General features: G+C 49.1%; 2 protein-coding genes and 1 long non-coding RNA gene across 5 annotated transcripts in view; 2 read left to right on the top strand and 1 right to left on the bottom strand.

Annotated features, from left to right (window-relative positions):
• POLR1B (RNA polymerase I subunit B) overlaps positions 1-3,782 on the top strand; it is a 32,252-nt gene extending 28,470 nt beyond the window's left edge. For both annotated transcript variants that reach the window (XM_054024577.1, XM_054024578.1), the window contains one exon: positions 1,787-3,782. In XM_054024577.1, the coding sequence (XP_053880552.1) occupies positions 1,787-2,669 (883 nt within the window). In that variant the 3' untranslated portion in view covers positions 2,670-3,782. The remainder of the gene's footprint in view (positions 1-1,786) is intronic.
• A 3,479-nt stretch (positions 3,783-7,261) lies between these two features.
• On the top strand, positions 7,262-19,076 carry PTCRA (pre T cell antigen receptor alpha). 2 transcript variants are annotated; one of them, XM_054024579.1, is made up of 5 exons: positions 7,262-7,345; positions 9,910-10,227; positions 12,123-12,164; positions 15,780-15,885; positions 17,211-19,076. In XM_054024579.1, the coding sequence occupies exons 1-5, from the start codon at positions 7,279-7,281 to the stop codon at positions 17,416-17,418; spliced, it is 741 nt and encodes a 246-aa protein (XP_053880554.1). In that variant the 5' UTR covers positions 7,262-7,278; the 3' UTR covers positions 17,419-19,076. The 2 variants fall into 2 exon arrangements, with proteins under 2 accessions (XP_053880554.1, XP_053880555.1); XM_054024580.1 differs by lacking the exon at positions 7,262-7,345 and adding an exon at positions 9,332-9,421.
• LOC128835153 (uncharacterized) lies at positions 15,870-21,502 on the bottom strand. Its single transcript, XR_008444584.1, has 3 exons — positions 21,440-21,502; positions 19,076-21,146; positions 15,870-15,957 (listed from the first exon to the last, which is right to left on the bottom strand). It is a non-coding gene; the product is annotated as an uncharacterized LOC128835153 (long non-coding RNA).
• Positions 21,503-21,570: the final 68 nt, after the last annotated feature.

Below are 21,570 nucleotides of genomic sequence, written 5' to 3' on the forward strand. Positions count from 1 at the left end.
GGTTACCGTCTCAAATGTAGAGTTCTGAGAACTGCTCTGATGTGCAGACAGCCCTGTAGGGTTTAGGAGTCCTTTATTCGTTCCCTGATCATTCCAGAGAATGAAAGCATCTGTATCTCTTTTTATAAAACAACTCTCGCTGGATGCATGCACTGTAGGGAAGAGTAATTAATATTGCAGATGGATTTCACACCAGTATATTGGCTTTCCTCTGAGCCCTGCAAGTGTTGAAAAGCTGCACATGCTTCTTCACAAAGCCAGGGAAAGACACACACAAAAGGTGGGCTTATCATAAAGTAAAACTGGAGACAGTTCTGGTGAGGAGAGCTTGTGCATATGAGATTCCTCCCTCTCCACTACTCCTCCTGCAGCCATTGTGTGTGTAGTACTACACTGCTTTCCTACTCTGGCTTCTTTCACGAGAATTTCTTAAGGCACTCTGGGTAAGATTTTTACAGGTGCTTAAGCAACTGAGGAGCCCAAGTTCTGGTGACTTCCAGTGAGAGGTACGTAGGATCTAAGTCACTCTGGAAAATGGGAGCTAGGCTCCTACATTGCTCAGGCAGTTGTTTTCAGTTACCCCATTGCTGGGAGGTAAGTGGTATCCGTGTCTTACTCACGGAGAAACCAAGGCACAGAGTCTGTGGCAGAACTAGGAATAGAACCCACCTGTCATGACACCCTATCAGTGCGCTAGCTAGACATGTAGGATCAGTGACCTTCCTCTGTGTGGGTGGGCAATGGCCTCCTCCATCTGCTGATCTTCATGCCCAGAATGTTAAAGGTGACACAAAAAGGATATTTTAAAAATTGGGCTTATGAAAAAAGGCCTAAAAGATGGTGGTTTTGGGGGGAGCGGGCTGGTTCTGCTGTTTGTATTATACCTTAGAAATATCAGGAATCTCAAGGTTTGTCTTCCTTTTTTCTCCTGGAGGATCCCAGAGATATTTGTGAGATTTGACACCTTAAACTAAGGGGACAAAGATGTTGAATCTTTTAACAACAAGAACAACCTTCCCTTTACTAAAATATTAGTTGCTGACGTTAAACAGGCATTAACAAAAACAAACATTTTTGAATATTCTGACTAAAAATGGCCTACCCCTTTCAAATCATCAGCTCTCTCTCTCTGTGGGCACTTGTGATCTCACTGTTTCACTAATTCTCTAGTCCTCTTAGTCTGCAGTCAAGACTAGACATGAATTTCTAATGGAAAGGGGAAGAGAGGGCAAAATTAAAAGCCTTTTTTAAAAAAAAAAAACACACACACACACAACTTTCAGGTCTTTATAGTTCATGATGATGTAATAAAAAAGGGGCAAAAGTCCACTTTTTCTCATTTGCAGGTCACATTTAAAGTGTAAAGAAACTTATCAGGTATTGAAACTCAGCTTGACCATCAATTCCCACAGTGCAAAGATTAATTAGTTTTAATTGCTTCTTACTCTACATTGTTCATGGTGCATAAATCAAAAATCTTTTAGAAATCCTAGTTTTGATTATTGTATTAGAAATGACTTGAGCAGCCTTTGAGGAACCCGTTTTTCAAGTGTAATGCTTTCTAAAACCAACCCGAATGTAGTTTCGATCTCCATGCTTACAAAATGGCTTCTTCCTTGAGGAAATGCTGAGTTTCCCAAGACAGCCAGTTCATTTCACATAGCTTGGCTGTACTACTTATAAAGTCTCTTTCTAAAAGCAGTTTCCAGGCAAAAGTTCCTGGCACAGAGCTGCCAAGTTAACAACTTTGAAACTTTCATTGACTTTTTTATTCTCCCCTTCCCAGGAGTAAGGAAAGTTGCATTGTGGATAACATCAAAGTGTGCAGCAATGACAGTGGAAATGGAAAATTTAAAAGTGTTTGCATCACTATGAGAATCCCTCGTAATCCAACTATTGGGGACAAATTTGCCAGCCGACATGGACAGAAGGGTATTTTGAGCAGACTCTGGCCAGTTGAGGACATGCCATTTACAGAGAGTGGAATGGTTCCAGATATTCTCTTCAATCCTCATGGCTTTCCATCCCGAATGACCATTGGAATGCTGATTGAGAGCATGGCAGGGAAGTCTGCAGCATTGCATGGCCTCTGTCACGATGCCACCCCCTTCACATTTTCGGAGGAGAACTCTGCCTTGGAATACTTTGGCAAGATGTTGAAGGCTGCTGGCTATAACTACTATGGAACAGAGAGGATGTACAGTGGAATCAGTGGGGTGGAACTGGAGGCAGACATTTTTATTGGAGTTGTATACTATCAACGCCTGCGTCACATGGTTTCAGACAAGTTCCAAGTGAGGACGACAGGAGCCAGAGATAAAGTCACCAACCAGCCCATCGGTGGGAGGAATGTCCAGGGTGGGATTCGCTTCGGAGAGATGGAACGCGATGCCTTGTTGGCTCACGGCACGTCCTTCTTGCTGCATGACCGTCTCTTCAACTGTTCCGATCGTTCTGTGGCCCACGTCTGTGTCAAGTGTGGCAGTTTGCTTTCTCCTTTGTTGGAGAAGCCTCCGCCTTCCTGGTCCACGACGCGCAATAGGAAATACTACTGTACTGTGTGCAATCAGAGCGACACAATCGACACTGTTTCTGTGCCTTATGTCTTCCGGTATTTTGTGGCTGAGTTGGCAGCCATGAACATAAAAGTGAAACTCGATGTGAACTAACTGTGGACGTGAATAGCAATTCAAGTACTCTAGAAAAACTAATTTTTAAATGTCCAGATTTTTCTGTCAGAGGATTTAAAAGGACTATTGACTCGTAGCTTGAAATCCTGCAACAGCTGTGGGATTAGTTTGATTTGTGTACTTAAACTGGGGAGATAATCTGCTAAATTACTTAGCAATCAAATGGAGAAGCGGTACAGATCCCTTAACAGTCACTGTTAGCTCTGTAACAGTCCTCTCTGCTTGTGTTTCATATTAGCCAAAAATCTCTTTATGAAAACTGAGCAGTGCCAATGCTTTATTGGACTAGTGGGTTGGGAATTAAAGCGTTAACTCCTTGTCCCAGATACTGCATCTTGTAACTGTGTGATGGCTGTTCCAGGCGGGGGTGTACCACAGTTGTGCTGAAGAGGTTAAATAAAGTGGAATGTCCTTGAACACTGGAAGATCACCAAAAGTCTTTGTTAAAGGAGCAAACGTAATGCCTTAACAGTGTCCCTGTCATGTGCAGCCAGCCAGGAAAAATCATTTCTTTGCCTATTTGAGAAATACATCTGCAATGATTAAAGGGGAAAACACTTCTGATTTGAAGGCACAGCCCGAAGTCAGGGCATGGTAGAGTGGCACTTCTCTAGGAGAGAGCCCGCATCAGAGAGGCACGGTCTGTCATAGTGCCGAGAGTGCAGTCTGCGCCATTCACTGCGGGGAGGAGATTGCCCCATTCTGCCAGCCAGTGTGAAGGGGGCAGGCTCTTGCTAGCCCCAGCCCCAGGGCAGCAGCACAAGTTCTTGCTCACCCCTCAGCAGCCACTTGGGCCATTCACAATCTGGGCTTTAAGTCTGATGACTTCCTGCTATCTCTGCTTCTCTCAGTGTGTGAACAGTTAACACAGACTAGTTACCTTCACTTTGGTTACAGTCAGGTTCTAGTCAGTGTCACTTCTTGGTTCTCAGTCCTAGCATAATTTGGGCTGCAAACACTGCAGCAGCAACATTTAAGCCTTGTCCCTTGTTTAATTTTATTTTTTATTCCATGGAAACGTGACTCTGGTTTTGTAAAAGTTCATTTTTAACTAACCTAAACTTGTGGCAAAATAAATCTTTTTATATTACGGATGAGAGAAATAGTACTTTATTCAGATCTTGGAAAAATAGTAAAATACCCTGCGGTATTAAATATAAGTAATAACTAAAACAAATTAGGTGTGTTTGCTAAATATTATTGAGCGGTGCTTCAAAAATGTGAAGTCAGTTGCAAGTTCATAGTATATTTCTAGCAATTATTGTAAAACTAAAGATGGAAAAATCATTGGTTGTAGCTGCAGCACGGTTTCTGTTTACAGCTGAAATTTGTGACCTCTCGAAAATCCAAGTCCATCTTATGCCAATTCAGGGCCCAGGATAGAATATGCTGCACATTGGAGGACATTCCTGAAACACTGGTTGCCTCCCCCCCAGTGATAGGTTTTCAAAAATTCCCAATTTTTTACTCCCATCTCTGCACAAAAAAGTTTTTTTTAATGGGGACAGGCTCCGCCGGACAGCAGAGATACCAGCCCTCCCTGATTTTCCATAATCCTCCCAGTGTTTAAATGTAATTATGACATTGCTTAAATCTACAAATTTTGCAATTACATTTAAAAACCAGAAGGATTGCGTGTGTTGTGTGTCACTCGCCTCTCAGGACTGACAAACCCAGAGCTGCAGGTGCAGCATTGTTCTTCTCCACCGGTGCCCCTGTGCAGATCAGAGTCGTCTGCAGCCCAGCCCTATACACAGTGTGTACTATTTTGTAGGCCAGCTGAGGGAGACTCACAGGATCATGCTGGTGACACCCCCTGATGGGGACCCCGTCCCAGGCAGGTGCTGAACACATGGCTGGCTGCCACAGACGAAATGAGCCAGATACACCAAAAAACCACATGAAGTGGTTTCTGAAGTGTGTGCGAACAAGTGAGGATGTGGCCAATGTCATGGTCAGACCTGGTCATGGCTATTGATGTTACTAAATGTTACTTCAGCTTGTTACCACTGTTATTACTGTAACATGCACAGAAGTGAATCTGAAATGCACCACAAGAGTTCACGGCGCTACCCCAGGCCCTCTCTCTGTATTTGGCTTTGCACTTTTGCCACTACTCCAAGCAGCCTCCAATAAAAAACCAGAGCAGGGTCAGCATTAAACTCGCTGGGGCCCAGGGCAGAAAGCCAAAGCTCACTGCCAAAGCCCATCACACTGGGGCTTGTGCAGGTCATCCGGCCAGCCGGCTGGTGGAGAGGCTGCGGCTGTGCAGGTTGGCAGTGACATCAATGAAAACAAAGTACCAAGCCAGGATTAACACTCACCATGATACGTGCGTGTGCTTTTTGAAGACACCCCCACGTCTAGACAGAATTGTTGATCAGCAACAAGTTTCACACTGAGTAAGTAAAACAAAAACAATCAGTTTATTTTTGTACCTATATTCTTTTCTTTTGTATATTACAGGTGTGTGTGTTTAGCTGTATAACTATCCATTTAATATAGTTTTTCATCTACTGGATATGCAGAAAAACAGTTGTGGCACAAGTGGGCTGTGGCATTTTTATAGCACGTTGTGGGGGCTCTGAAAGAAAGGTTGAGAACCCCAGCTCTCATGCATTTATATTCTAACCCCCCTGTGAGGCAGGACAGGGCTGTTATGTCCCCATTGGACAGATGGGGGACAGGAACACCCCGGAAGCATCTCTGAATCATTGTCACTGTGGTTTGGTTTTGAGGAGGATTCTAGCTTTTAAGTGACTGGTAGAACGTAGGCCCCTGACGCTCCATCCCCCGTGCACACCTAGAGGAGAGTCTCTGGGGAGGGAGAAGCCTGTTTAGTTAGTGCTGGTTTGACCAAGAATCCTCCACAGATGCTGCCAGTCGGTCATTTCACTTGGGTGTGAATGTCCCCATCTGCTGCAAGAGCCAGTTGAGACAGGTCCCGTTGTATCATTTCAGGTAATGAGCAGTATCTTAGATGTCCTCTCTGCTCTAGCTGCCACCATCTCCCCAGTCAGAACAGGCTTTAGTCTGAGTGGGGGTCTGCCTTCCCCAGCCTGACACCCAGTGGCTTCTTATCAGGCACCTTCTGCCCCAAGAAAGGAGGGTTGCTAGGGGGGTGGGGAAGAGGCCATTAGCCTGTCAGGTTTTTCCCTTAAAAAAACAAACCCGAAAGTCCTGAGTGATAACGAGTGAGCGGCAGGGACAGGTGCAGCAGCACCAGCGCCAAACAGCTGCTCCTTGTCTGTGGTTGCAGCCAAACCACGTTCAGCACCAGTTCAGCTACCCTGACCGCGGACACTGCAAGCAGTGGCTCTTTGTGGGGTACATCTGGCTGGAGTGTGAATGCTGCATGCTAACAATGCCGGGTAGAGCTGCCAACCTACACCCAGTTATCCGCCATTAAGGAGAGCAGGCTCGCTGTTCTTACAGCTGTTTCTGGGCTATATCGAGTAACGGCCATTGCCACACCCCACTGTAACCGGGGCGCTGGTGTGTTGGACGGAGCGGCCTGGTCTCCGGACCGGGCGCTGGACATGTCGGACGGCGCGGCCTGGTCTCAGGACGGGGTGCTGGGCGTTGTCGGACGGCGCGGCCTGGTCCCAGGACGGGGCGCTGGGCGTTGTCGGACGGGGCGGTGTGGTCCCAGGCCCGGGGGCGGGACGTGTCGGACGGAGCGGTCTGGACCCAGGCCCGGGGGCGGGACGTGTCGGACGGCGCGGTCTGGTCCCAGGCCGGGGCGCTGGGCATTGTCGGACGGCGCGGTCTGGTCCCAGGACGGGGCGCTGGGCGTTGTCGGACGGAGCGGTCTGGTCCCAGGCCCGGGGGCGGGACGTGTCGGACGAAGCGGTCTGGTCCCAGGCCGGGGCGCTGGGCATTGTCGGACGGCGCGGTCTGGTCCCAGGACGGGGCGCTGGGCGTTGTCGGACGGAGCGGTCTGGTCCCAGGCCCGGGGGCGGGACGTGTCGGACGGCGCGGCCTGGTCCCAGGACGGGGCGCTGGGCGTTGTCGGATGGAGCGGTCTGGTCTCAGGACGGGGCGCTGGGCGTTGTCGGATGGAGCGGTCTGGTCCCAGGACGGGGCGCTGGGCGTTGTTGGATGGAGCGGTCTGGTCTCAGGACGGGGCGCTGGGCGTTGTTGGACGGAGAGGTGATGAATCTGAGCCCAGGGGCCAGAGAGAGGCTTCCTCAGCCCAGCTGGGCACACGCCTCTCCAGGTCCTTCAGCTGTGCCCAGCAAGGGGGACTGACGGTTGCAGGCCGGTCCCATGCGGCCCTGTAACGCCCGCCGGAGTCCGCGTGCCGAGCCAGGCCAGGCGCGGTTCCCGGGGCCGGGCGCAGAGCGGGAGCCCGGAGCGCTCGCGTCAGGGCTGCGGGGGCTCGGCCGGGCGGGCCCGCTCCCAGGGCTTGGGCCTGCGGGCCAGGCGCGAGGGGGTGGGGCTCGCCAGGCTCGCCGTGACGTTGGGCCTGTGGAGGCCGGGCACGTCCTGGCCGCTCCGCACCAGGCGGAGGATCTCGGAGAAGGAGGCCGGGGGCGCCGGGGCCGGGCCTGGGCCCGCCTGGCTCCGCGGCTCCGCGCCGGGCTCCATGGGCGGCGAGGGGCAGGATCGGGCCCCGCCCGGCAGCGGCCGGTACCACGCCAGCCGGATGGGAGGTACCACGTTAGCCGGGGCGGGGGGGTGTGTGGAATGTACCAGGAGCTGCGCTGCTCTCCTGGCTCCGTGCAGTTTTTGCTGCAGTGACATTGGCCCGTAGGCTGTGACCAATGCACTGCACGGGCCGTGGCACTGCCCCCAGCTCCCCCCTACACTGCACGGGCCGTGGCACTGCCCCCAGCTCCCCCCTACACTGCACGGGCTGTGGCACTGCCCCCAGCTCCCCCGTGCACTGCACGGGCCATAGCACTGCCCCCAGCTCCCCCCTTCACTGCACGGGCTGTGGCACTGCCCCCAGCTCCCCCCTACACTGCACGGGCTGTGGCACTGCCCCCAGCTCCCCCCTTCACTGCACGGGCCGTGGCACTGCCCCCAGCTCCCCCCTACACTGCACGGGCCGTGGCACTGCCCCCAGCTCCCCCGTGCACTGCACGGGCCATAGCACTGCCCCCAGCTCCCCCGTGCACTGCACGGGCTGTGGCACTGCCCCCAGCTCCCCCGTGCACTGCACGGGCTGTGGCACTGCCCCCAGCTCCCCCGTGCACTGCACGGGCTGTGGCACTGCCCCCAATTCCCCCCTACACTGCACGGGCTGTGGCACTGCCCCCAGCTCCCCCGTGCACTGCACGGGCTGTGGCACTGCCCCCAATTCCCCCCTACACTGCACGGGCCATAGCACTGCACTCAGCTACCATACATAGCCTGGAGCAAATGGGCTTCTTCCCACATGTCCCGCACCTTGGCCTCTGGTGTGCCCCAGTGATTGCCCCACATACACATCATGGCAGCAACTCTCCCTTACACGCCCCACTAGCTGCAAGGAAACCTCACAGCAATTCCCCCGCACACACCATGAGCCCTGGAGAGAGCCTCACAGTGACACACAAACACACCCCCACGCACAACACCCTCCCGATAGGGCGCCTTGCAGTGACTCCCCCAACCAGGAGTGACCTTAGTCTGCACCCTGGATTCACAACCACTGGTGCAGCTCCTGCTTGCTCCCATCACTGAGACCCCTGCCCAGGCACACGCCGTGCCAAACCATCCAGCACCATCTGTGGGACCCTGTGGCACACTGCATCGCCGTTTGTCATGTTCCCCTCCCCTTAGCCGGGTACTGGGTAAGAACAGCGAGTGGCTCTCCTGTCCTCGCTTCCCTCCCTCCCTGCCCCCCCCCCCCCCCCCCGCCCTGGGCCTGAGTCTCCCTCAGGACCGATGTCAGCAGGGGGTACTCACTTCCTGGCTGCTTGGAGGGGCCAGCAGGAGTCATAGACTCCAGGCTGTAGGCACTGGCCGCCCAGCAGTGCAGGCAAGGGGAAATGGAGTTAACCCAGTTTATAGCGTTTAGGTTAGATTAGCTGACCCAGTTCTTTGGTTACCACTATACCACTGGGGCTACCTGTGCATACCCCCTCCTCAATGCCACACCTGCATGCCAGTGTTGGGGGCACTCCTCCCCTCAGCCCCATGCTCTCTGGGCCTGATCCCTGCAGCCGGCCCCCTTTGCACCAGGCAAATCCAGTGTGATGTGGTGTGCCGCACTGCCCAGGCCCAGCGGGTGTGTGTTTGAGACCTTCCAAGGAGCAGGGAATGGCTGACCCTGTCCTTACTGTTGCCTTGGCTCATGGAAACCTGCTGGGGCATCTCCATGGGCGCCATCTGCTGTGCCCAGTGCAGCTGCGAATTGGGGTCTCTGTGCTCCCCTTTCCCTGTGGGATTTGCAGTTGGGGGGACCCAGTCAGGTCAGCTCGTGCTCCCACAGGGCTGGGCTCAGGGCCATTAGGGTGGATTTAGGCTCTCACTGCCTATAGCCATGTGAGCACGCAAAGGGTTAAAAGGTGCACAGGTTTGTTTGCCAGGGTGCACAGCAGCTGGTTAGGCAGCTGGCAAAAGACCGTTAGAAAGGGGCAGGGAAAGCGGAGGGGAGGGGAAGGTGCTGAGAGATGGGCTGGGGTCCCTCTGCCTGCTGCATTGTTCATGCCTGGCTCAGAGGTTGCAGCCTCTCACCATGGACCTGCCCTCATGGCTGCTTGGACAGCTCCTGGCCACCACAGTACTTCAGCTTCTGAGCTGTGAGTATACCTGTCCCCTGGGGCAGGTGCCTCCTGCTTCACTCAGCTCCACGCTCTCCTCCTTGGCAGGACATTTGCCTGCTCCCCAGGGTGGGCTGCACACACACACACACACCCCAGGAGAAACATTCTGGGCCGGGTGGGTTCTGCAGGCACCGTGTAGCTAGAGGCCCAAGACTGCAGATACTGTGGGAGGGGAGGAAAGGAGTAGCCAGCGTGTACCCGTTAAGTGATTAGCTACACCCTGCAAAGGAGCATTGAGGCCTGGGGTTTTTGTTCCAACAAATGGCAGTGGGGCTGGGGCAGCCAGACATGGACCCAACCCCCAATTGGGCACTAATAGCTGGCCAAACAGGGATACTTGCCTCACGAGGCAATCCTTCCCGAGAGGTTTGAAACCAGTTTTAGTCTCACTGCTCCCAGTCAAAGGGGCTCCAGGGTCAGGGAGGCCTTGTGGCTGAGACCTGCCATGCTCTTTCTCCCCCCAGGCAGCACCGCAGCCCCTTTTCCTACCTTGGCGCCCCCACTTACCATGGTCATTAACGGCGAGAGGAAGACCCTAGTGGTTTGTGTGGTGAACGACCTCTCCCAGGACACGGCAGATGCCATCTGGTTTTCAAATGAGAATGGAAGTGCCCTGGACTCCTTCACTTACGGGGTTTCCAGGGAGGAAGACGGTACATTCAGCACAGTCTCTCACCTCTCCGTCCACACCGTAGAACTGGAGTCCTGGGAATCCCTCGCCTGCCATGTGAGACAGAACAGAACCGCCCAGGTGTGGAGTGCCAGGTCCCTGCTGATCTCTGGTAGGTACCAGGCGAAGAGAATATCCAACACCACAGACCCCATCTCTTTTCTGTCACTTCCCTGCCCCCACCTCCCTCCACCTCCAGTCCCCTGGGAGCCCCGCGTTCCTCTCCATTTCCCTTGGTCACATTGTGTTATCCCTGAATGACCTGGGCGAGAAAGTGAGGGTCCAGTGGCGGATGCAGTGGCTCCCACTGCCCATTTGCAACAATGCAGACAAAGTGCAAATGTCAGACAGTTAATTCAAACACAGCACCCCAGGGAAAAATAGTTATCTTGAAGGGTCCCCCCATGGGGACACTGTCACCCAAGGAGAGCTTGATTAATAGCAAATATGGCACAAAAGGGTCAAGAAGCTCTAGTCTCAACAGACCTGGCAGGGCTGACATTCCTTTCTGCAACAATAGAATAGAGATGTAGGAGAGTGGAGACTCATGTGAGAAGGAGACACACACACAGCTCTCTGCATTAAAGAGATCTCTACAGGGAAATGCACCATAGTCAGGTTGAAGCTAACCTTCCACTATAAGCCCAATTTCGACATATACACACCTTCTCTCAAAACTAAGCCAGCTGCATTTTCATAAGCCTGGTCTCCAAATCTTTCTGGAGGGGTTGAGGGAAACGGGATCAAGTGTTTGAGAGTCAATACTTTGAAACAACATTTGCAAAAATCTGGATGAGGCAAAAAGCTGTGTTGAGCTAAGATTCTAAATATGCTTCGATTACATAAAGAGAAAACTTGAGAACACGGTATTGCTTTTCCTCAGGCATGTAACTATTAATTACGTAACTCTGGTTTGCTGATGCGTTTTGCCTGGATCTAACACAGTACATACATAGCCATGACTTTTTAAAGCCTGGGGGCTTGCCACTTTTCTATACAAGGATGAGATCAGGTTCCTGGTGCTCCATATGTCTGGGAAATTGTTTTGTTCAGTGACGTTTTTATAGGGTGGTTTTCAGTCTAATGAATATAAAGTGCACAGATGGAATGTGACAGCTGCACAGTTAAAAATCACAAAGGTGGGAAATGAACAAGTCAGTTGTAGCCACAACTTTAGTACCCATATTTTACCCATCCTGTAGGATTTGGGTATTGGGGGTAAGGGAACTTTCAAAGGCTCAAAGAGGGCTCAGGCACCTGACTCCCGTGGAGAATCAATGTGAGTTGGGCAGCTACCTCCCAGCTCTTGTTTGGGCCTTGGAAAATCATCTCGGCAGTTGCTTAGTTCAATGTGTTACCCCCACCACAAAAAGCATTTGTCCCAACTTTTAGGGACGTGTCTGTGCAGTGATGTAATTTTCTGCATTTAATATCCTAGTGCAATGACTATTTTAAGAAAAAGCACGAAGCTGGTGTGTGACCTTTCCAAGCTTTGTCCATTTCACCAGTAGAGCTTGTGAGCTAACTGATCCAGAGGCACTTGGTGCGTGCATCCCTTCTATCAGCTAGTTGGACATCTATAGGTATACCCCTAATGAAGTGTTTTCAGCTAATTACTTAAAATAAATTATGCATAATCAGTCCCAGTTCTTCAAACACCCCTGTCTCATTTTAAAACTTGGCAAAGTAGAGAATCTAAAATGTGAAGTTGTTTGCATTATCCGTGCAAAAAAGGGGGATGAAGGAGTAGCTTGTTTTAAAGCAGGAAAAGTATGTATTATACATAATTATCTCAGAAAACCCTCAAGAGAATGCACTCAGGCTTTCCAAAACTCCACCCCTTTGAGCAAGAAAGATGTCAACCCAAAAGGTGAATGAACTGGAAAGTGACGAGAACGGTGTGAGCAGGAGTTTGGGTTGGGAACCGTTCTGAGCTTTAACCATGCAGTTGGTACTATTACAATTAGTATAATTCCTCTTACTAATAGTTACAACTCTGTCTTGTAGAAGACCACGTAGAAGAGCAATGTCTGGATGAAGAGCGAAGTGGTAAGCAATAACTGTGCATTCCTCCCAGCACATTCACACTGCCTGTTTGAATCCAGCTGATTCTTTGATGGAAACAGAAGGGATGTGGAAAGAGGTGTGTGGACACCACCTCCAGTTTAAGCCTTTTCTGAAAATGAACATTTGAAGAAACGGGGATACATTTTGGCCTCACTTACACAGGTCCAAGTCTGGAGTAATAAAGTTAGTCTAGATTTGCAGCAGTGTAAATGAAAGCAGTATTTTGGCCACTGTTTCCAAGAGCTTTAGTGGCTGGATGAAAGATGCAGGTTGTGAATTGACCAACCCTTGCCAAAGAAAGAAGCTGTCAGCAGAATTGCTCTTAGAGCCTTTCTGCTCTGCAACCCTGGATCTGCACTGGTAGCAGCAGACCTGCATGTCGGCACTCAAAGGCAAACAGCCACACAGCTGGCTCTTCTGAATCTGACCTGGTCAGGAAGGGCAGTTGATCTCAGAGTTGAGAAGTCAGCTCCCCAATAGAGCAGGTCAGGAATTTTGCAATGAAACATTATTTCATCTAAAAATGTAGATTCCTCAAAATTAAAATCACTTGCAGACCAGGGGCGGTTTTCACAAATCTCCTGACCTGAAACATTTTTGAAAAAGAAGTTTTGAAGTTGGCAAAACATTGTGTTCTGTTGTTTTCTAAACACTAAATGTTGGTTGTCTGGTTTGAAACAGCTTTTCATTTTAAAATTTAAGTTAACTGGGGAAAAAAAGTCAAGGAAAAAGGTTGAAATCGAAAGGAAATGTTTTGAAATTATTGCAACAAAATGTCTCAATTGATCTGAACTGAAAATGTTTTTGTTTGTGAATATTTTAGATTGACTTTTTGTCCTGATTCAGGACAGGAAAAAAAATTTAACTCAGAACTATTTGCAGGATGGGAAAACCATTTATGGATGTGGTCCCTGAGACTATAAAGTGCCACAAAACAAGAATAACTGGGATGCTAAACCCACATTTTACTTTGAGATGCTGTTCAGTGCAAGGGCTGGAGAGAGATCCTCCAATCTTACCTGTGAACACTACAGACTTCCAGTGATGCTGTCCTGGCCCTAGTGTCAAGAAAGGAACAACTCCATAAACACTTATCACCTAGACAGTGTAGCTTGCCAGGATCATCTGGGAATATCTCACTTAATCCATTTCCTTGCTATTGCAGGGCCCTCGGGCACTGAGGCACGCCAGTCCCTCAAAATAGTCTAGTCTCCTGTGAGCTGTAATACTTTGGTCTAATTTCGGTTGTTGGGTTTAACCTGCAGGTGCTAGGTGTGGTTAATGGCCTGTGATCTACAGGCAGTCAGGCTAGAATTCTGGTGGCTCCTTTTGACCTTAAACTCTATCTCCTCTGCCTATTACACAGACATAAACAGGTGGGTGGGGTGAGGGGACAGGATAACAAATGGAATAGGAGGTGTGAGATTCTTAGCAATGATCCCAGCACTGCACCTGCCCAGCCATTATCACGGTGTAGTTTGTGATGTACATCATGGCAGAAGTGAGTCTGGGGAAGGGACATGAAAGAGGTTAAAGTGGTGGCTTTATGGATTTCAACTGGGAGCTTCTCCCCCTGCTAAGAGGCAGCGTAGGACAGATTGTGAGAATGCTTGTCGGAGATGTGGGCGATCGAGGCTGGCACTGGTGGAATGAAGGGGAGAATTGACTTTGCATAATGTAGCAGGCTGGATAGGTGGGGAGGGCTAATTTGTGGAGGGTTCTGGAAGTATGGACAAGAAGTATGTGTTTGTGATGGGAGAAGGCGAGCCAGTGGATGGACTTTAAAAGGGGAGTGAGGTAGTCAGAGCATGGAAGATGATCTTGGCAGGTGCATTTTGAATAGATTTGAGAAGGAGGGGGGCAGGCATTGAGGCCACAGAGGAGGAGGAGGAGGAAAGGGCAGTGGTCAATGCATGAGACGATCAAGGCTCAGACAACAGTTTCGGCTGTGTGGGCAGAGAGGGAAGGACAGATCTTGGGGATGCTGTACAGGAAGAAGTGGGAAGATTTAGGCACAGCTTGGATGTGGGGGTGAAAAGAGACAGTGAAATCCAAGATGAAGCCACATCTACCATTTTACAGAAGAGGAAATTGAGGCACAGGATCAGCAACAAATGATTTAGATAATGGCACAGAGAGGACACTTACAAAGTTTACGGACTATACCAAGCTGGGAGGGGTTGCAAGTGCTTTGGAGGATAAGATTAAAATTCAAAATGATCTGGACAAACTGGAGAAATGGTCTGAAGTAAGTACTCCACTTAGGAAGAAACAATGAATTGCACATACTAAATGACTGCCTAGGAAGGAGTACTGTGGAAAGGTATCTGGTGGTCACAGTGGATCACAAGCTAAATACGGGTCAACAGTGTAACACTGTTGCAAAAAAAGCAAACCACAAGAAGTAATTCTTCAACTCTAGTCCAGGCAGATTTAGGCCTTGGCTGGAGTACTGTGTCCAGTTCTGGGTGCCATATTTCAGGAAAGATGCGAACAAATTGAAGAAAGTCCAGAAGAGAAGACCCAAAAATGGAGAAAGGTCTAGAAAACATGACCTATGACGGAAGACTGAAAAAACTGGGTTTTATTTTTCTGGAAAAGAAAAGATGGGGTGGGAGGAACAGTTTTCAAATACATAAAAGGTTGCTACAAGGAGGAGGGTGATACATTGTTCTCCTTAACCTCTGAGGATAGGACAAGAAGCAACAGGCTTAAATTGCAGCAAGGGAGCTTTAGGCTGGACATTAGGAATAACTTCCTATCAGGGTAGTTAAGCACTGGAACAAAACTGCCTAGGGAGGTTGTGGAATCTCCATCATTGGAGGTTTTTAAGAACAGGTTAGACAAACAACTGTAAGGAATGGTCCAGTTATTATGAGTCCTGCCTTGAGTGCAGGGGACTGGACTAGCTGACCTACTGAGGTCCCTTCCAGTCCTACACTTTTACGATTCTGTGACTTGCCCAAGGTCACACAGTGGGTAGCAGAGCTGACAAGTCGCCAGAGTTCCAAGTGCCCAGCCCAGAGCTGCTTCCTCTAGGCCAATGGTTCTGGTACTGTTGGACGTAGGAGGGGTAGAAGTACAATAGCAGTAATATTTCATTATAACTACACTGATGAAAGCAATGAATATGCTACACTAAGTACCTGCATTCTAGAGGAGGTGAATTAGGTCTTTCAGACTGACTCCTATTGCTTAGACCAAGGGTGCCCAACCTCCAGCCCACCAGAGCATTTCATACGGCCCGTGGCCTGCTTCAACACAATATACTAACGTCTGATTTATTAGCGTTTTGGCATCATGTTTACAGCTTTAGTTTCCCAAGAGTGTAAACAGACAATACCGTACATAGAAACAACCTCTCTAAATACATCTGAAACAAGAGAACTTAAAATGTAAATCAATACAGGTTACTTTAAATCTTATTAAAATATGTGGAAGCTGTTTGGCACACACAAGGTTGTGCTTAGGTTTATGTGACCCTCTTGTGTAGAAGGTTGGGCAGTGCAGCCATACACAGTCCCAATAGGGACCATTGGTAATTCTTCTGCATGGCACCCCAAGGCCTGATCAAGTACATGATTCCATCTGTTTCAGCTCTGCCCGTCTGTTCACAAATCCTGCTTCTCTTGGCCATCAGAGCGTTGTTGCTGAAGTTCCTCCTGTTTGACATACTGATCACCTGCAGCTTCCTCTTCAAAGGGTAAGACTCCATAACGCAGGGAAACTGTAGCGCACAAGGGGATTCTAGTCATGGCATCCAGTCGCTAGGAAGCTGAAATAACTTCAGAAGTTATTAAACTGTCAATGACAATTAACAAAACAATGAAGTGGCTTAGGAGGCCACCATTTTGCAGAACACAATTCTGGGAATGCAGCTCCCAGCTAAATGCAGGGATAAGGAAGAGACTTTCAGAGATGTGCTTTGGGTTCATTTAGAAACTGGTTTGATCACTGCTAGGTCCTGGTTCCTATTCTGACTTTCCTTTACACTTGGAATGCCTCCTTCCCTTGGAGTAGGACTTGCAATCCTCAGTCTTAATCACTATCATCAGCCTGGGTCTCCAGGTGGGAAGTAGCAATAAAGTGGGCGAGACAAACAGGCAAAGGCAGAACTGGTCAGGATGTGTGAATTGCCTCAGGGAGGCCAGTTCCTCCACAAGATCTTCTGCAGCCTCAGTCACTGCACACCTCCATAACTACATGGACATGCTGGTCTGCACTAGTTAATTCCCCTTCCTCCTTCACCCCCCACTGTCTCCAGCTTCCCTTCACCCCAACCCAGCTCTCCTCCTCCTCTCTGCATCTTCTGTCTCTTCTTCCCAATCTTTGCCTGCTCCTCCTCCTTGTATGCAGTGTATTGTAGCTGTGTAGGTCCTAGGATATTAGAGAGACAAGGTGAGTAAAGTAATATCTTTATATCTTTGTGGTGCTGTACCCTATTTGGTGGAACTTAATGCAGCATTGGAGGGGAGCTGCTGCCCCCTAGAAGTCAGAGGAGGGATGGTGGGCAGCCACTTCTCTCAGGAGACAGAGGGGATGCTGTTGGCAGAGCTGCTCACTAGCGGAACCAGGGGCTACCGCACGTGCCTACAGCCTTGACTGCAGTTTGCACACTCCAGCACTAGCTCTGCACCCAGTGGTTATGAACACTCACTTATTAGCCAATCCCACAAACCACAGAGGGCCTGATTTGCAGAGGTGCTGAGCACCCGCAGCACTCATTGACTTCAACAGGGTTTGTGGGTGCTCCGCACATCTAAAAGCCAAATCTTCCTGTGCATTACCCTCTTGCTGGGGTGAGAGCTCTCTGCTGAATGTTGTGGCTTGGCAAGACATTATCCATCCTGGGCAGTGATGATTTGCTGATGATCTCCGCAGCAAATTCCCAGGTCAGACAAAACAGGCAGCTTTATAAAGCAGCAGACCAGAGAAGAGCGAGTAAAGACTGGAAAGCAGAGACATGATGGAAAATGTTCCCTGCCCTCTACTATCCTCACCTCGTCACACTGTTTCATCTTCTTTCAGGGGACGCCGAGCCCTACCGCTGAACTCTGCAAATAGTTCCTCTGCTCAGGCTTGGTTCAGCAACGGAGAATCAGCCTCGCCTGACAGCATGGAGAGCAGACCGAAGCAGAGACTGAGTCGGACAGAGTTAGTGACTGGAGCTAGCCATCCCAGGGGTAGCAGAGACAGAGCTTCCCACACCATTTCCTTCCACCTTCCACCCATCTGAGCTAGAGCAAATCAAATGACCCACTAGCAGGTGTCCTCACAGTGGGACTTGGAGCAGTTTACAAGGTGTTGCACTTGGTTTGCTCGCCTCTTTGCCCGCTATGCTGATGTCAGCGGGGACATGACCCGTGATGGGCATGTACCATGTGCAGAACAGATGGTCCCAAGCTGGACCGAAGTGTAGAACAGAAGACAACAAACCTAGGCTAATGGCGTACCAGCCCAAGTGTTGAGTTGGGTATGGGCCCAGGTTTCCCTCTTGGTCATCTGTTCTCATTTTTTTGTTTGTTTTTTATTGATGTCTTACTGGGTAAACTGCATAGTTTGCAGAGGAGTGTGGAGTTCACAGGCTGCAGCAATGTACTCCATGTACTAGCAACAGTGATACAGGGCTCATCTCTAGCACCCTACTTGCAAGCGCCAGGAAACACCTTGTTGGTAAAGAAAATCCTTTTCTGGGCAAAGAGATCAGTTTGTCTCGGAGTCAGCACCCAGGGAAATTCGCTTCAGAAGAAGTCCTGTGGCTTTTTGGGTGTTCAATTAAAAAAAAAAAAAAAAAAATTTTTTTGACTTTTGAAATTTTTTAAACCAGCCAAAACTGTTCGCTGAATTCAGCAAATAGTTTTGGACCCCCAAAAATGCATTTTGTGGTGAAAAAACAGTACTTTTTTTTTTCTTCAATGTGCCCAGCTCTACTGTTCACACAGAACTAAAACCAAATCATGACCAGAACCACATACAGTCTGAAACTCTTCCAATCCATGAGTGGAGTTGTTTCTCTCTAGATCAGCAACTTCTTCCTGCGCAGTTTACTTTTTTGAAGCTAAGTGCAGCTGCTTCAGTCCCAACACCTGAGGGAGCTGCTCAAAGGTTCCCCCCCCTTCTCAGGTAGGCATTGCCTATTTTTATAAGGGCAACCAGAACTTGGGAAAACCCTTTTGGGTCCCAAGGGATATATTCCGCCTGTTGAAGAGGAATTTGCTCAGCATGTAGAGGAATGAGGAGAAAGAAAACCCAGCCTATTTTATAAACAATTATAATAAATTCAAACCCGTACAGCATGCCCTCATGTATGTGCGTCCAAGTGTTTCTGCAGGTGTGTGTACAGACTGCAGTGACAGCACACCCCAGCCCAGCCCTATTTGTCCATAGCTCTTGCAGCCAGCATTTCTGGCTCTCTCAGGCACTTTTGGGCACTGAAAAAAGAATAATACATTCACAGGCTCCAGCAGCCCCAGAGAAGGGTGGCCCTGGAGTGTGTTGTCCTGGATAAAATTGTTCGTTACAATTATTATATCAAATATACCCCCACTTTGGATAAAAGTAGTCCCTCAAACAAGTTTCTAGTTGTTCTAAACATTAAATTAGAAGCTTTCATGGTCATTTTATTGTAATCAATTCCAATTAATGAAGCCTCCATGCTGGTCTCAATCACTCAGACATAGCTGTTCGTGACTAAGCATTTAAAAACGCCAATCATGTATTTTTGTTGATGATAAAAAAAATACAGAAAAGGAAGCAAAGAAAAGTTCACTATCCATACATTTCTACAGCTGACCTCGATAATAAAAAAATATATTATTGGCATTTTAAAATTCTTGGTGACTAATGTACAGTACTTATTGATGTTAACAAAAAAATATATATATAATGCTTACCTATCAGTGTGATGGATGTCCTTGCTTTTTATCACACAAATCACTGATGGCAGGGAAAATTGGAGAGAGCTTCAGTCGCAAGTCATTTTCAGCATTTAATCTCTGAGGTACTCTGTCTCCATCGCCATGAGAGCAGAGAATCCAGTCTCACAAAGGTATGTTGTGGAGAAGGGCATCAGAAACTTGACAGCTAGTTTTGACAGTTATGGGTAATCTTCCATCCTTTGCACCCAGAAGTCTGCCAAAGGTTTGCATTCGAACTTTAATTCAAGCCCACTGTCACAAGAGAGATCTAAAAGTTTCTCCTGCTCACGCACTGGCCGAGGAGGGATTGGGAGAGACTGAGGTACTTTAAATGGATTGCGTATCCAGGAACTTGCATTGTCCATTTTGGGGAAATATTTTCTAAGTTGTTTGCTAAGTTGGTTGCAAATGCTCCATGTCAGCTTTCACACTCTCATGTAACAGCATATTGTCATTTGCTGCAAAAAACTCTTGCAGCGTTGGAAAGGAGTCAATCTCATTTCTCTTTAAGCAGCTATCCCAAAATAGTAGTTTCTTAATCATGGATTCGATTTTGTCTTGTGTTTTGAATATAGTGGTGCTTAAGCCTTGAAGGCCTAAACTGAGCTCGTTGAGGCAAGAAAAAATGTCTGCCCAGTAGGCTAATCGCTGAAGCAAGGCAGTATCTTCCAAGCAAGACGACTGTGCAAAGGGGAGGTGATCAGTGAAAAAAACTTGAAGCTTGCTGTGCAGCTCAAAGAGTCGTGTCAGCACTTTGCCACGCAACAGCCAGTGAACCTCTGTGTGCATTAGTAGCGGCAAATGGTCATTTCCCATTTCATCACACAGGGTAGCAAAAATTCTTGAATTTTGACACTGACCCGTAATGAAGTTAACCATTTTGACAGCATCAGACAACACTGACATTAAGTTTTCAGGCATTTTTGGGGAAGCTAAGGCCTCTCTATTGATGCTGCAGTACACCCATGTGGCTTCTGTTGCTACAGCCTTGAGGCGAACCACAACTCCACTGTGCTTTCCCATCATCGATTTTGCCCCATCAGTAGAAATCCCTACAAGCGAGACCAGTCAATTCTATTCTCACTCATGAAGTTATCAAGCAGCAAAAAAATCTCTTCTTCTGTTGTTTGGGTAGGCAGGGAATGACAAAAGAGAAAGTCTTCATGTATGGTATTTTCATACATATAACGGACATAAACCAAAAGCTTAGCTAGGCTGTCTAAATCCGTGGACTTGTCTAATTGCAAAGAATAATAGTCACTGTTTCTAACACGATTCACAAGCTGAGAAAGAACATTTTCAGCCATATCGGCAATGCAGCGTGACACAGTGTCATTGGAGAGGGGTATGGAATCAAGTTTTTCTTCTGCTTTTTCACCGAGCATGCACTTCACCACGGCCTTCATAGCAGGTATAAGGAAATCTTCTGTAATCGTGTGTGGTTCTCCTGTTTTAGCCACTCCGTAACTCATGAAATATGAAGCTCGAAGTGCACTTACATTTTCCATGCAAGAATTCTATGGCAATTTTTTTTACTGCTTTTTAGCTCTTCCACTTTGAGATTGAAAAACTGAGCCGGTTTGTCTTTAAATTGATTGTGTTCAGTCTCTAGATGCTGGCGAAGAAGGGACGGTTTAAGACTGTTTGGTAAAACTTCACCGCATAGAACACACTGCGGCTGAGGATATCCAGCGTCCCCAGGCCATGTAAATCCAAGTTCAATGTAGCTCTCATCATATTTGCATTTTTTTGACACCCTTTCTGGGTCCTGCTCTGTCACACGCTTCCCAGGTTGAACTTGTAAACCATGCATGGCTTCCTCTGCCTTGGCACTGCTACAGCCAACCGTAGTGGTTGAATCAGCTGAAACTGCGGTTGCACTGGGCTCCTGCTGATCCCGGTGTGTCCCAGTCCTGGGCCAACGATCCATGTTTTTTACTGAATTGAAGACTACAAATTCTCAACTCGGATACCAGAGGTCAGTCCCAGCTTGGGAGAATGAGGCCAGTTAGACAGGACACATGCACCAAGGTGGCTGTAGTGTGAACTGAAAGGAGAATAAAGGTGGATTAGATTGCCAAATCTTCTGTACCAAGGCGCCATGGAGGCAGAGTGGGGGGCATCCTGGAGCCCCCCTCCCTTCACAGGGCGACCCCCCCCCCCCGCTTCCCTCACCGGCCCGACCCCCCCGCTCGCTCCTCTCCCTCCTCCACCCAGAGCCCCCCCTCCCTTCACAGGCCACGGGCGTCCCCTCACCGCCCCCCCTCGCTCTTCGCACCCTCCCTTCACAGGCCACGGGCGGCCCCCGCTCCCCGCCGGCCGTTGCCCACCTCACCTCACCTGGCGCGCGCTCCTGCGCGAACCCCCGCTCGAGGCCGCTGCTCTGAGAGACCAGGATTCCCGCCGCTCCTAGAGTCAGAGACGCCGAAGCCGTTAGAAGCCACCTCATTGGTTGAGCTTGCGGTAGAGCT

The sequence above is a fragment of the Malaclemys terrapin genome, chromosome 3 (genome assembly GCF_027887155.1).
Source record: "Malaclemys terrapin pileata isolate rMalTer1 chromosome 3, rMalTer1.hap1, whole genome shotgun sequence".
NCBI lineage: Eukaryota > Metazoa > Chordata > Testudines > Emydidae > Malaclemys > Malaclemys terrapin.

Bases quoted from the DNA above. Each gene is read 5' to 3' on its own strand.
- PTCRA (XM_054024579.1), top strand. From the start codon at position 7,279: ATGGGCGGCGAGGGGCAGGATCGGGCCCCGCCCGGCAGCGGCCGGTAC. The intron at 10,228-12,122 runs GTAGGTACCAGG...TCTGTCTTGTAG, and splicing joins CAGGTCCCTGCTGATCTCTG to AAGACCACGTAGAAGAGCAA. The intron at 15,886-17,210 runs GTAAGACTCCAT...ATCTTCTTTCAG, and splicing joins TGCAGCTTCCTCTTCAAAGG to GGGACGCCGAGCCCTACCGC.